The sequence below is a fragment of the Triturus cristatus genome, chromosome 2_2, assembly GCF_964204655.1.
Source record: "Triturus cristatus chromosome 2_2, aTriCri1.1, whole genome shotgun sequence".
In the NCBI taxonomy this organism is placed as follows: domain Eukaryota; kingdom Metazoa; phylum Chordata; class Amphibia; order Caudata; family Salamandridae; genus Triturus; species Triturus cristatus.
This window is the reverse complement of record NC_140582.1, coordinates 1,124,585,399-1,124,600,110: the sequence shown is the minus strand read 5'-3', so window position 1 is coordinate 1,124,600,110 and position 14,712 is coordinate 1,124,585,399. Positions and strand designations below refer to the sequence as shown.

Genomic DNA, 14,712 nt, shown 5'->3' with positions numbered 1-14,712 from the left:
TTTCAACCACCTCTAGTTGGCCAAACCAGGAGAAGATCAGATTGAGCCGATGTACAACCAGTTGTATTCCAGATGAAAAAGTTATATGTTGATTGAACATATAATGGCGCTTTGGTGGGGCTTGTCTATCATACACTCATTTGCCCTATCAGAAGCCAGGTTAGAGAAGGGAGGTAGACCCTCCAGGCCTATCCTGGCACTTTGTCAGACAGAGAGCATATGAATAAAAAAGTGGAAGCTTTTCTGTCAGCTTCGAGGTCATCCTACTTTGGTGGGCAGCTTCCAATGCAGGAATTCGCAGGCCGGCCTGCCAAGCAGGAGTTGCAGCTCGGAGCGTGATACATGAATTGAGTTCCAATACTGGATTGCGTGGGTTTCTGAATGTGTGCAAGCGAGTGTTTTTAAGTATGTATGTTTGCATGTTTACTTGCGGGTGTGGTGCCTGTCTGAGAGTGTGCCTGTGAGTGGATTTACAAGTCTATAGTGTCTCTCTCTGTTAATGGAAGAAAAACAAATGTGAGGGCATTTTATGTATAGACATATTTAAGCGAGCTCTGAAAATGTTTGCTATGTAAATCATACAACAAGACATCAGGTAAATATGATATAGTGCCCTCAAAATTCAAAAAAGTGTATTTCTTTCACATGTGAAAGCTTTTTCATTATTATTACATCACATTATAGCACTGCACTGAGAAACACTTATTACAAGTTTTTGAACATGAACCATTATTGAACCAAGAGGCCAGACAGTTGTCATGTAAACCCTGAACGTGGCCCAGATTATTATAGAGAAATTGTATAGTCTATTGAAGCAAGCAGAATAGGGTTTTGTATAACTGGTATTCTGAACACACATATTTGAAAGTGTTTTCATATGTGATAATGAAGAAAAAGGAGTTTTGAGGTAATAAAATATGTGCCTAATATTACACAGTTTAAGCAGAGAAGCCATTATTTGACCAGTTTTTCTGGGTTCATTGAGTACAAATCAGCCACTAAATGGATATCTATTTGTCATTATGTTTTTAATGTTAATACTTTTTATTACCACCTTCTGTAGTTTTTATAATGCACAGTCTCGACTCAAATGTATTGGAGCTCTTTACTGAGCACCACTTACATCAAGCAAGGTCACATATTTTTTTTTTGATACAGGGATATTCGGTAAATCAGCTCTACTAACATTTGAAGCAGCACAATGTAGTCTGCGCTGCGTCAAATGAAGAGGGCAGCAATGCACTATGTCTAGTAAGACATGGTGCATTCCTGTTCTCTCTCTGTGCTGGCCACTCCTGGCTGCTTTCCACTGCTGACTATTGTTTACTATTATTGTATTTTGTTTTATTGCTGCACTGGGATTGTGTCCACTTGTCTGCAGTCGATTTTACCTGCACTTGTATTGCTTCTGGGAGGGCTAGCTCCAGCTACTCTGGCTGAGCCTTACCTACAGAAATTCATTCATACATGTGACTCAGATTCCCACTTTATAGAAGCAAGATGGAAACGTGTATTTTAGTAAATGATTGGTTTTGTGCTTTAGCGTTTTTCCACCGTGTTTTCACAGTAGTCTTGGGGAACTTGAGCTCCAAAACTCTGGCAAGGAGTAGCACCTGCCTGGCCCACCACAAAAAGCGCTGGGATATTTCATTCAGTACCTTTTGATTTTTAACCAATTTATGTAAAGTGTGTACGGTAAAATACGCCATTTGGCTTTGCATTTTCTGAATTTTCATACAGGAGAGAATCCCCACCCTTCACCCTCCTATAGAGTGTCAGCCTTGCTCCAATTCCAGGTACCTATATACGCCTCACCTCTTTCAAAGTTCACTAGCCGCCACTCACTCCACCAATCACTTAGCAGTTCAGTCTAGTCTACTATTGAAGTCTTCTCTATGGCACTCATCTCACAGAGTGCAAAAGGTTCCAACATAGACTAGACAGCCTCCTGACAAAATGTTTCGAGAACGATAATGTTAACATTTGGCAGCTGCTTCTTCCACTCTCATTGACATTGGAGACACATGTCAAGTGAAAGAGAGAAGCATGTGTTTGTGTAGTTTACAGCAGGCACGCGTGTCAATGCTTCTACAAAATGTGGGCTGCTTCGTTTCAGCTGTTGAGTTTGGGGAACACTGAAAGAACTTGCTTTGGGAAAACACTTGAGGGTTCTGGGATTTCGCATTTTGGACATTTAATTCCTAAAAATGTAATTAATGCAAATAGTTTTGCTGTGGCTGCAATAAGTATGGGTTGAGAGATGTCTACATGAGTTAGTGGGGAGTTCTGCAAATGATGTTCCTGAAATTTTAAATTTTTAATTCCTCTCAAATTATTGGAACTTTCATTTCCTGTTTTGCATGCCTGCAATTGATGGAGCATTGCAGTCATGTCTTTGGTGTTCACATGAGCATTTCCTTCTGTTATAAATATAGAATAGATGTTCTTATCATTCTACAATTACTTTCCCTGACAAGGCACCTAAGCTCTTCAAGTGGACACACAGGGCAATACTCTGTAATTTTCGAGCCATGAGTGAGAGCTCAATAAAATGAATATTGACTTTGATTCACTGCCATTGTCAAATGCAGTAAATGTGACTGCAGGCGTCTCTTTTCCCAAAGACAGGGGTGATATTTGCACTAAGGAATAGCACTAAGGGCCAGATGTATGACCCATTTTTGCAGGCGCAAACGGATTTGAGAACCCGTTTGCGCATGCAAAAACAAATTGGGCCATGTATATAGCCTATTTAGCGAGTCACAAATTTTTTGCGGCTTGCTAAGTAGGTTTTGCGACTCACTATTTAGAAGGGGCGTTCCCTTCCAAATAGCGAGTCTCCAAAAAAGTACTAATGTTTTGCGCCCGCAGTTGCGGTTGCAAAACACTCGCAATTACCACCTACTTCAAGTAGGTGGTAATGCACTTGCAAAGTGCCACCATCCCTGGAAGGGCTGGCATTCACAATGGGCTCGCAAATTGCGAGTGGCTCATTAATATTAATGATCCTTGCAATTTGTGACCTCATTGGGAATCACAAAACAGTGTAAACACACTGTTGTAAATTTCATTTTGCGCCTTGCAATTTGCGACTCCCAATGTGTCGCAAATTGTGAGGCGCTAGATGAAAGGGTCGTACATCTGGCCTAGATGCAGATATACTTCTCTCACATAATTCAAGCGTCATCTCACTAACGTTTTAGGTAATTCTGCCTGATTACGCTACACTGAATTTGCGAGTTATGCCCACCCCTAGTTACAACACTTTTTGAATCCCATTTTCCTTCTAAATTCATTGCCACTGCATATGTTTCCTGTTTTACAGCCAAGAGAGCATTAAGAGCATTATCGTTAAGTCTAGTGTAGACTTTCTGATCTAATGGCTGCATTGGATTGCAGGAAATAATCCCTCCATATTCCACTGAACTGAAGTTTATTGGCTCTTTTAACAGTTATCATACAGCTTACAGCCCTATAATAGCCATATCTGCTGTTTCAATTTTCGAGAAGGGATTCCTTTGTGTAGGTGCAGCGTAAGGTAATAAAAGATATGCTATTGATTGCCCTATGGATTGGTTGATAATGCATATTTCTTACCAATAGGCAATTATGGCTCAACTACCTCAAGAAGAAAAGGCTAAAATTGCTGAGCAAGTCGAAATATTTCACCAAGAAAAAAGTAAACTGGATGCTGAAGTGGCCAAATGGGATGACAGTGGCAACGATATTATTGTATTGGCTAAACAGATGTGCATGATAATGATGGAAATGACAGATTTTACCAGGTAAGAACATTTACATGTAGTATCATGGAAAGTTCAATGTGTGCGCGTACTGTGAAGGATCTAATGTGTTTAATTATGAGTGTGGATTCACATTTATTATTCCTGATAAGAATGACTCAGCAGTATTCTGGGAAACCAACCACATAAAATGTACATCTGAAGAGTCCATTCACAAAGCACTCCACCCAAATTCAAGTCACTGCACACGCGTGCTTTCTGTGGGCAGAGTGGCAGATCCTGAGTCAGTGAATCAGGGGTCTATGCTCATCTCCACCCAGAAAGCAACATTTAGAGTGCAGAAAATGTGCATTTCATTGTGCACTCTCATTCATCATAATTTCAGGGTCAGATGGGAACATCTCTGGTCCTAGATGGTGGGGAGTATTCATAACCCTTCTAGGCACTGGGAAATTTGTAGGTTCACCACCATGTTTCGACGTGTGGGAGCCAATAGGTCTCTGATGTCTGGGCCCCAGCTGCCTCTGCTATTGTAAACTTTTACTTTGTGGCACATCCACCACAGGGTTGATGGTCTTCGGAAGGTGCCCCAGATTAGGGCAGGTCTTCTTACATTCGTTTTTCTGCCTTAAATCGCCGCGTGAGGCACAGCGGAGCCAGGTAGGAAACTGCAGAAATTACAGTCAGAGAACATACTCTGTTTTTTGCTCAGAAACAAACCCCTGGTTCTGAGGGTTTGTATATGGGATATAAAAACATTATTAATTGGCCACTATTAAAAATTCTTAAAGTGGTCTCCTCTGAATTGACTGAGACAGCATCACCCCGTGTGACCTTCTATTAACGTCTATTTGTCAGATTACAGAGGAGGATTTAGCCTGTGACCTAGGTATGTTGAATGAGATATAGAAAAAAATATGTCCAGTGGGAACAATGTAAAGGTTTTGTCTAAAGAGGCCTCTGAGCTATTTGTGTGGGCCTAGCAAGAGTACATCTTAGATAGCTGCTCATCTGGATGAAAACGTTTTAATCAGGACAAAGGGGCAAGTAATCCTGTCTGTACAGTTCACCAGGACAAAAAAATGTATAGAGCTTAAATCACTTTGGTGAATAGAGACAAACAGAGTGAACTGAGTCACTTTGAAGCGAATACCCTCACTTCATCATCCTACTGAACATTCTGAAGGGGTTTGAAAAGCTCTTCACTGGTTGCAACAGTTTCAGCGATGATATTTTAATGTAAACTCAATGATTTGATGTGGTCACCCTCAGTTTTAATATTGAGGGTATTGAACTGATGCCTCAAAAAAGGATAATGGTCTTTACCAAGCCAAATACTGATGCAGTTCTTAAGGGTCTTTTTCGGCATTCAGTCCTCTTGATTCAGAGTTTGTATCGCCAGCATCTCCCCCTGGGCCCAAGATTTATTTAGGCATGTGGCACAAAAAATTCTCCCGCAGGTCCCTTCACAAGGTAGTCTTACCCAGTGGTTCATTTGTAAAATAAAAAGTGCCGGGGCTCTCCTAAGGAGGCATCTCTAACAGGAGAAGTGTGCTGGTGCAAGCTGCTTCCTGAATAGAGCCCCGGCACTTATTATTCCATAGAGGACTTGTCCTAATGGCTAGAGCTGCCGATTTTGGAGCTGGGAAATGGGGTATGAGTCTCGGCGTGGCTCAACATCCTGTGATTCTGTGGAAAATCAAGATCCTTCCAAATTAGTATGTCCTTAACTGGTGCTATAGGCACTGGTGCTGAGAATTAGGTGCCGGTGCTGAGCACTGGAAAGCACCTGCTAAAATTAAGCACTGGTCTTATCAACAGATGCAGGTAAACATATCACATCAGGAAACTAACTCTTCCTTTACCATTCATCTATGACAGAGATAGTCTTTCACTTGAAACCTTTAAACTGAACAGGAAAAACATAGATGGAGAAAATTTCCCACTTCCTACTTAAAGGAAGTCATTAAGCCAAAAGAAGTGTTTTTCAGACAGAAATTAGAACATTTATACAGTTACTACTGATTTATCTAAAGCTAATGTGTTTTTAAATAGTGAAAGTTAAACCAGTTACTAAAGCATAAGATGCAAACGTTTTAAATAAAATCCTTAACTGCAGTGGCCACACATAGCTTTAAAAAGATCAGACTGATTTTATACAAAAATCCTTCCATCAGCTTTCCTTCATTTTAATCACTCCTGAATCCAAAACTGGGCTATAATTACTACCAACAATTTACGTAGCCAGCTGACTCATTCTCAGCTTCCCCTGAGAAAAGATGGTGAAAATATTGTGCCCTACTGGCTTTTCCTGATAAACTCCTTCTTAGCACATGGGTTGACCTCAGATAGCCTAAACAAATATTGTCTAAATCTCACTTCCTAAAACAAATATAACTGGCACAGAACAGACAAGCTTAACTTAGGAAAATGTATAAAGCATTTAGGAGTACCAACACAATTAAAAATCCAAATACAACACAAAAATCGTACAACCAATTTCTAAAAATTAAGGAAAAAATAAAGATGAAAAATTACACAAAAATAATTAAAACCCAATCAGTGGAATCAGGGATATATATATATATATATATATATATATATATATATATTTTTAGGACAAACAGCAGCAATTAAAATAAAGCTCCAATCAGAAGTCACTGTTGGTGGTTGCCTGGAACAGTGTCATGCTTCATCATTGGGCCGCGTCGAACGCCCCCGTGCAGACCAACACAGAGGGCGGAGCGCAATGTTTTTTAGAATGAAGTATATAGTGGTGAGGTTGCAGAAAGACGGACAGTGTCAACAGAGAACACAAATAGTGAAAACAAAAACAAGGAGAATTTTTCCCTAAAGAAGGGACCACAAAAGTGCAGACATAAACACTTAAAACTGCCTAAGAGGGGACAGTCTTCAATTTTATTCCTGTCACCCCCTGGCAGGATTAAAAGTAATCAATCGGGATAGTTAGGGGAGGTAAAGACCTCTAGATCCCTGCTGCGTTGACCAACATGTTTCTGCCACCATCAAACGCTCATGTGAGTCGTACTGGCATTCATCAGGGTGTTGGTCCCTTAATTCTCTGGTCTACCCCCTATGTGGGGATTCTTTACCTTCTATCGACAAACAGCCAATACTGCTTACGTCCTGTACTCTGGATAATTTTCAAGAGCAAACAAGTTTCTGAAAGAGAGAGTAGAACATATACTTTATCGTTCTACTGCTCTCCTATACCTTCCTTGAAAAAGGATTTCCTCTAGACTGTTATACCATAAAATACCATGTCACTCAGGATTACACGCCACTCTCCACACCTACGTGACTATGACACAGGCAAAAAGGCAGGTATCCATTGCACCCGTGAGGTAAGAAACGAAAGTTGTTTTTCACCCATCTAACTCCACTGAAACACACCCAAAAGCAAAGTCAATGTTAAAGCTCCCGGAGCTGCAGCCATTAACCCTCACCACCGCGGTTGGAGTCCCGTAGCAGTTGAATATCATGTTACGGAATTTATCCCCTATCCCCACTTTCTCAAGCACTTGTTCTAGGTAAGGCCAGTGCACCCGATCGAAGGCCTTCTCGGCGTCTACCGCCAGGAGCATTCTCTCACCTCGAATCCGTGCCGCCTTTTCTATAATGTGCACGATCCGTTTGGTGTTGTCCACCGTCTGCCGCCCGGGGACGAAGCCCGCTTGATCTGGACCTATAAGCCCCGGCAGCAGGGGGGCCAATCGGGACGCCAGGATCCCCGTATATACCTTTAGATCCACATTCAATAAGGATATCGGCCTGTAGGAGCCACATTGGGAGCCGTCTTTCCCCGGCTTAGGGATAACCGTCAGTGACGCCCTCAGCAAATCCCGCGGCATAGTACCCTGTTCTGCGAAGGTGTTGAAGAGGCGTGTGAGGATCGGTGCGAGTGCAGTGCAGAACGTTTTATAGAAGAGGGCGGTAAATCCATCCGGTCCCGGAGATTTACCGATCTTAAGTTTGGCTATGGCGGAGATCACCTCTTCCACTCTAATGTCCCTGTCAAGACCCTCCGCCTGCAGCGGTGTCAACGTGGGCAGAGAGACCGAATCCAGATATCCCTTCGTGGCGCGCCCGTCCGGGGGGTCCCCAGCATAAAGGTCCGCGTAGTATTGGCGGAAAGCGTCCGCGATGAGGCCATCCTCCGTGACTGTCGACCCCGAGGGGTCGGTGATCCCCTTCACCCGGTGCTTCTGGCGTGCCACCCGGAGCTTGCTCGCAAGCAAGTGGCCGCACCGATCCCCCCCAGTGTAGTAGGCATGCTTAAGGCGGAGCGCCGCGTATTCCGCTCTGTCCATATCCAAAGCGACAAGGGTCTTTCTTGCTCCTTCGAGCTGCCGCCATATCCGGGGAGCCCCGGTTCGGCGATGCACGTGTTTTAACTCCCTGACCTTCTGCGTGAGCTCCTCCCGTTTGCTCCGTCTATGTGCATTATCCGCCGCCGAGATCGCAATGAACTCCCCCCGCAAGACTGCCTTCAGGGCAGCCCATTGCGTCGCCCTGGAGGTTTCCGTATTCTCATTGTGGGATTGGTATTCCCGAATCGCGGCAATCACCTGTTTGATGACGTCCCCTCTGTATAGTAAGGTGTCCCGAAGGCACCACACTCTAGGGGCGGTATTCACCGGCGGCATCGAGAAGACAGCCGTCACCGGGGCATGGTCCGACATGGAGATTACTCCTATGTCCGCCGCTGTAGCCAGCACGCTGACCGGCTCGGTCACTAGGAAGTGATCCAGCCGTGCGTAGGTTTTGTGGGCATGTGAGTAGAAGGTGTAGTCCCGTTCTGTCGGGTGCAGGTGACGCCACAGATCCCGCAGTCCCATGTCTATCAGCTGTTCCTTGCTACCCGCCGAGAACTCCCCCGCCTGCTGCGACCGCTGGGCGGATCTATCCAGCGTCGAATCGAAGACTAGGTTAAAGTCTCCCCCTATAATTACGTGTCTGTCCGGTGCAGCCGCCACCTCCCCCAGCACCGCCTCAAGAAATCGATCCTGCCGGTCATTCGGGCTATATAGAGATCCAATTGTGATGGCTGTGCCCGCCACCCGGAACCGGTAGACCAACAAACGGCCCCGCAGCTCCGCAAGCTTGTGGAGGACCTCTCCCTGAAATCGCCGAGCTACCAATATCGCCACCCCCGCTGTTTTGGTATTATTTGAGGAGAAGAACTGCGTGGGGAATTTGTGAGAGCGCAGTCTGGCGCAATCCCTGGGCAAGAGGTGCGTTTCCTGAAGTAGACAGATATCTGCCTGCGTGTTGTCTAATAAAGAGAGTACCGCCCGCCGTTTGGTCGGGTTGTTAAGGCCCCGCACATTCAGCGTCACTATTTTAAAATTCACGGGTGACATGTAGTAGTAAAGCCTCTCCCGCTCCGTGCTCCCCCGGTGTCAAATGGTATTTCCATGAGGTCGCTGCTCCTGTCTTGCCCCTCTTCCCTGTCTTGCAATCTGTCCTGCTTGGGACGGTACCCCCACCCCTCCCCGTGACCTGCCATCTTTGTTCCCCTTCCCGTTGTGGTGCCCACTCTTCCCTCCCTTCCGCGCCGCAACGTCAACTGCCCCCTCCCCCTCCCCCCCTCCCGCCCCCCAGCCCGTGCCCCCGACTCAAACCAACAACTGCCCCAACAAAACCCCCCACCCTAGCCCCAATACTCGCATCTGCATAGTCCAAGTCCGGTCCTCTAGAGGACAAGTCTTGGGTAACTCTCTCCAGTGGGTGTTAGACCACTTACCCCCCACCGCCAGCCCCTCCCTCCCCCTCCCCCCCCGTACCCCGAACCTGAAAGCTGGTGTGTCCTCTTGTGATCTCCCCCAGAGCAGTTCTTAAGCCGTTAATGCGACGTCACTGTCGTTGGGGCCAGCGCTCTCGGCCACCTCTGGATCTGCACTGTCCCCTTCTGCCCGGACGGCCTGTACGCCTGGCCTTGTCGGGCAGTCCCGAGAGCGCCTCCCAGACACCCGCCGCCAGTCTCCACCTCTGGCGCGCCCTCGGCGCGGCGGGGGCGCCTCCTCCTCTCCTTCTGGCAAGCCCAGAATTCCGCAGGTTTCCCGCAGGGAACGCAGCTGGTGCTGGACTCCATTCCACCGAAAGATGAGCCTGAAGGGATGCCCCCAAGCATAGGGTACCTGGTTTTCTCGTAGAAAGTCGGTGGCCGGTTTGAACGTCCTCCGTTTCTGGAGCGTGATTGCCGACAGGTCCTGATAGAGGGCCACCGAGTGCCCCCGGAAGGTCAGGGGCTGCCGTCTCCGCGCCTCCGCCATGATCCGCTCTTTGAGTGGGAAGTCTGGTAGATAGGCTAAAATGTCCGGGGCCGGCGCTGGTCCTCTCCGCTGTGCTCCCACTCTGTGTGCCCTGTCGATTCAGACCTGGAACCCCTCTGGCTCCCCCAGGACTTCCCGGAACAGCGCCCCCAAGTATCCTGCCATGTCTGTTCCCTCTTCTGACGATGGGACCCCGCGGACCCTTATGTTGTTTCGCCGAGACCTGTTTTCCAGGTCTTCAGCATGGGGCTGGAGATCGATCTGCTGGTCCCGCAGTCTCAATACCTCTTGTCGCAAATGTTCAATCTCCTCGTCTCGTCGGAGGCCAGTCTCTTCCACCGTGGCCACTCGCTCACCTAGGCCGTCCACTTCCCGTTTAATTTCCCGCACCATACTGGCCACTTCCTTCTTCAGGACCTTGAAAGTCCTCCCGTAGAGATCCGAAGAGGGATTCCATAAAGGATCTGGTGAGCGGGGCCTCCCCTCCCTCGGGGTCTGCTGCCGTTCCAGGGGCCTGGGGTGACCGCTGCCCCCTTTCCTGCCGTTGCGACTGCCGGCCCAACATCTCAGGAAGAGTACGCTCTCCCTTCCGCCCGCCTCTGCTACCAGCCATGGCCGCTGGGTCGGGGGGGCCGGTCTCGATCGCTTTGTTGATCCGGCGCCGGGCCTGCTCCTGGGGGCGTCCCGTGCCCGAGCGTTCCTCTGGGCCCCCTGTTCTTCGTCCTCCGGCCTCCCCTCTTCAGGACTAACCTCCCAACCACGGCTGTCTGTGGTCGCTGTGCCCGGCTGCGCTCCCCGTTCGGTCTTCCCTCGGCGCTCCGATCGGTCTCCTGGTGGTCCCAGTCCCCGCTGACTCGTCTCCTCTGCCCCGTCTGCTGTCTTCGCTGCACCGGGTCGTCCCCGCTCTCCCGGGGGCTACCCCAGTCGCCGAGTCACCACCCCGTCCTCGAGGCACTGGGCCCTCCGATCGTCCTCCGGCGTAGCGCCTCTCTGGAGGGGGCCACGTCCACGCCTCCGCTCACCCTAGTGCTTCAGCCGCTGGCCTCTGCTGCCCTCAATAGCTCTGCGCCGCCATTACATCGGCCCCGGATCCATCCAGCGCGATGGCCGCTCGCGCACTCACCGCTGCCGCTCGGCCTTCGGGCACCGTCCACCTACTGCCGCAGGGGCACTCCACCGGACCTGCTCGCTCCCTATCCTCCTCTGAGGGGGGGGGGGTCCCACCTCTGGTGTCCCCGCCAGCACAGATTCTCGGGCCAAGGCCTTCCGCTGCCCGTGGCTGTGGGCCTCCTCCGTGTTCTTGGCAGCCGCCTGGTCTCTCCCTTGGGCTCGTTCTCAGCAGTCCATCCCCGTGCACCCCCCCCCGGGGTCCTGGTCCGCTGCGGGTAATTCCGCTTCCTCGCGTGCTCCCCCTCCGTCACCGATCCCGCATGGCACGGGGGGGAGGGGGGGAAGGGGGGCCCGGACGGGTGAGGAACCTCGCGTGGGCTCCGACCCCGGTAGCCTCGCCGCTCTTACAGTCCTCTCCCCTCGAGACTCACCCAGGGGCTCCCGACACTGGGCCTCTGTCGGCTAGGGTCACTGCTTCCTTCCCCCTCGTCCGCCGACTCTCCCGGGTGGAGCTCCCTTGTCCGCTTCGGCCCGTCCGTGCAGCCCCCTCCTTCCGCGGGGCCGCCCCGCTCAGCGTGGGGCCGCTCTCACTTCCTGGCGCGGGCTCGCTCCCCACTTCTCCTAGCGCCAGGCCTCTTCGGTGATTCCGGACTCTCTCGCGACGGCCAGGCCGCGCGCGCTGCCGTCCCCTCCGGCGCTAGGCTCCGCCTCTGATCGGCCGCTCAGCTACCGCGGCCCTCCGTGGCTGCCTCGGGGCCCCCGGGTCTCCTATCTGCGTCCCCCGCAGTTCCGCCGTCCCCTCCGCCCGTTGGAGCCTCAGGATGGGGGGAGATCCTGCTGCGGAGTCGGGGCTAGGGGTTCAGCAGAGCGGGAGCCGACAGAGGAAGCGTCCGCTCACTCCGCCATCTTGGCCACGCCCCTGTGGTCCCTTCTTTAGGGAAAAATTCTCCTTGTTTTTGTTTTCACTATTTGTGTTCTCTGTTGACACTGTCCGTCTTTCTGCAACCTCACCACTATATACTTCATTCTAAAAAACATTGCGCTCCGCCCTCTGTGTTGGTCTGCACGGGGGCGTTCGACGCGGCCCAATGATGAAGCATGACACTGCAAAGTGTGTGAGGGCAGTATTAAAAGAATAATGTTTTTTCCTTCTGACAATACCTCTGGGTTCTAGATAGCGAGGGATACAACTTTTTCCGAGGTCACACTTGAGGTCAGATACTTTGGCAACAAGGGTACAAAGAAGTCTGCATTCAGATGGCAAAAAGCTCCCAGCTGAACCAAACTGATTTTTCTTGACAACCAAGGAAACACCTTGGGATGTGATCTAGTCACTTTCAATGTTGTCACTTGCGATGTAGTAACCTGGATATGTCTGACTCTGATCTCTTGCATTTACTACGGTGCTGACAGGTTGGGTTTCATTGTGCATATCTTCATTATAGCATGAGACTCAGCACTTGACAGAGTTTTGCTTAAGGGTGTATTATTGTTTGTGTGATCAGTGTTGCTAATGTGGAACACTAATGGAACTCAGACAGCAAAGAAGTGTGTTGAGCCTAGAGTCTCCTCATATTTACATCACTGCAGGGCCAGACTTGCCGTAGCGGGCACCGGTCATTTCCCCAGTGGGTCGGAGGCCAGTTTTGTGCCCGCTGGGGCGGTTTTGTCACTGGGGGCTGGTTTTGCACCAGTGCTGAAATATCGCCCCCCTGTATGAAAAGCAGGAGCGGAGCTTTTTGCTAGCACCGTCTGCCCCACCCCCACGCCCCAAGGGCTGCTGAGCATCACTGCCTTGCCCACTTTGTACATATGAGTTATTTATGCTCAAACCACTTTTATGTTTAAGTGGTTAATGGTTAAGCAAATATGTAAAAACAATAGTCAAGTTTCTTATTGCACTAAAGCTGAACATTACCTCTGCCTTTCTGCCTAAAGCACAACGTTTGCTCACAAGTGGGTCAACAGAGGAGGTCTGTGTCAGAGCGACTTTGGCCTAGTGCAACTAAGGCCCTCGTCTCCTCGCCTGACCCAATGGGCAATAACTGATACAGTGCTCCTTTTTTTCTTTATTCAAGTTATTTTGTGTGACACCTCATTAGGTTAAATCAAATAGCGAGAAATACAATTAATTTTAAACCAACTTTATATGCGATAATACATAGAATCAACAAGACGTTTGAAATCAATATTAAAAATGTACTTATTCATATTAAATACACATGCCACGTCACGTGCTAGTAAAGAATGTTGTGGATTCAGATGTAAAAAAGTGATGAATCAAACTGAATAAAAGTGGAGTTAGGTCACAGATGAGTCCCACAATTTTTTTTTAAGATCAGGAGTTTCAACCGAATGAAAATTTAATTTCATTAGGTTAAGAGAATTGCACTTTTAATGCCAAAGCTCAATTTCAAACAAATTGCATTTAATGTGATTCATACGAACAAGCACTTTTTGAAACATTAGCAGCATCAATTCAAATCTTTGATCAATAGAGATTTTAGCGGAGGAGGTATCGAAGCGATAGCGTAACAGGGAGAGAACATAGAGGGCCTCATTTATGAGAAGTGACGCATCGATGCCTGAAAGCAGCGATGCGGCACTTCTCAGTGCGCCCTCATTGCGACGCCAATGATGCGCCATATTTCTAATATGATGCATCATGTCGCAAGGAAGGACAGATACTTCAGTATAACTGATGTATCTGTCGGCGCAAAAAGTGGCGCATTACTGGAGTTGTGTCGGAAGCCTGACGCAACTCCAGCAATGTTCCTTTCACATGGGGCAAGCCCCATGTGAAAGGGCCTGCGCCACCCTTACGCCTGCCATGAGGCAGGCGTAAGGTTTTGACGCATTGGCGTCCTAGAAGTGGGGCAGCTAAATCTCATAGATTTCGCTGAGCCACTCCTACGACCCTTTCTTGCGGGGGTACGCCCACCCTGCATACATTATACCTGGCGCAGGTATAATGTAGCGCAGGGGTTTACGAAGTGATGCATCTACCTAGATGCATCACTTCGTAAATATGGCGCGACATGGCACATGTTTTACGCCACTGGTGCGTCACAAAAAGTGACGCACGGGTGGCGCAAAAGTGACGCTGGGGCTCATAAATGAGCCCCAGAATTTCTACCATTTGATAGATTGGGCAATGCTAGAGGTTTCTGGGGCAAATGGGTGTAAAAGTGGGCGTATGACGAAAAGGAAAGCTATGGGAGGCAAAGTGGCGCAAACGGCAGCGTAAAGTGTCTTCTGTAGTCAAAGGATTTTTGCAAGGAAATTTGACACGACCTCCACATTGAAACAGCATAATGTATTATAGTGCAAAACCTGCAATTTGGAGGGCAGTGCAAAGAAGGCTCAGTGGGCGGGAACTAACCCTAGCTTTCGAGAAGCCGGCTCAAGTGAAGCAGTGTGACCTGCTTTTGTGTGGAACTCTAGTGGCAAATGAATCTGAGCGCAAACCGGTGGGTAAACATTTCATTAATGTCTCTCCATGCACAACATATCTAAGGTATGGATTGCACTTTACCTCAAATACTCTTGGACACCTGCCTACC

At 48.7% G+C, this 14,712-nt stretch overlaps 1 protein-coding gene across 3 annotated transcripts in view; it reads left to right on the top strand.

The window, feature by feature from the left end:
* The window catches only part of CTNNA2 (catenin alpha 2), a 3,048,772-nt gene that overhangs the window by 2,703,526 nt on the left and 330,534 nt on the right, over positions 1–14,712 (top strand). For all 3 annotated transcript variants that reach the window (XM_085642663.1, XM_085642662.1, XM_085642661.1), the window contains exon 15: positions 3,604–3,785. In XM_085642663.1, coding sequence (XP_085498789.1) covers positions 3,604–3,785 — 182 coding nt within the window. The remainder of the gene's footprint in view (positions 1–3,603; positions 3,786–14,712) is intronic.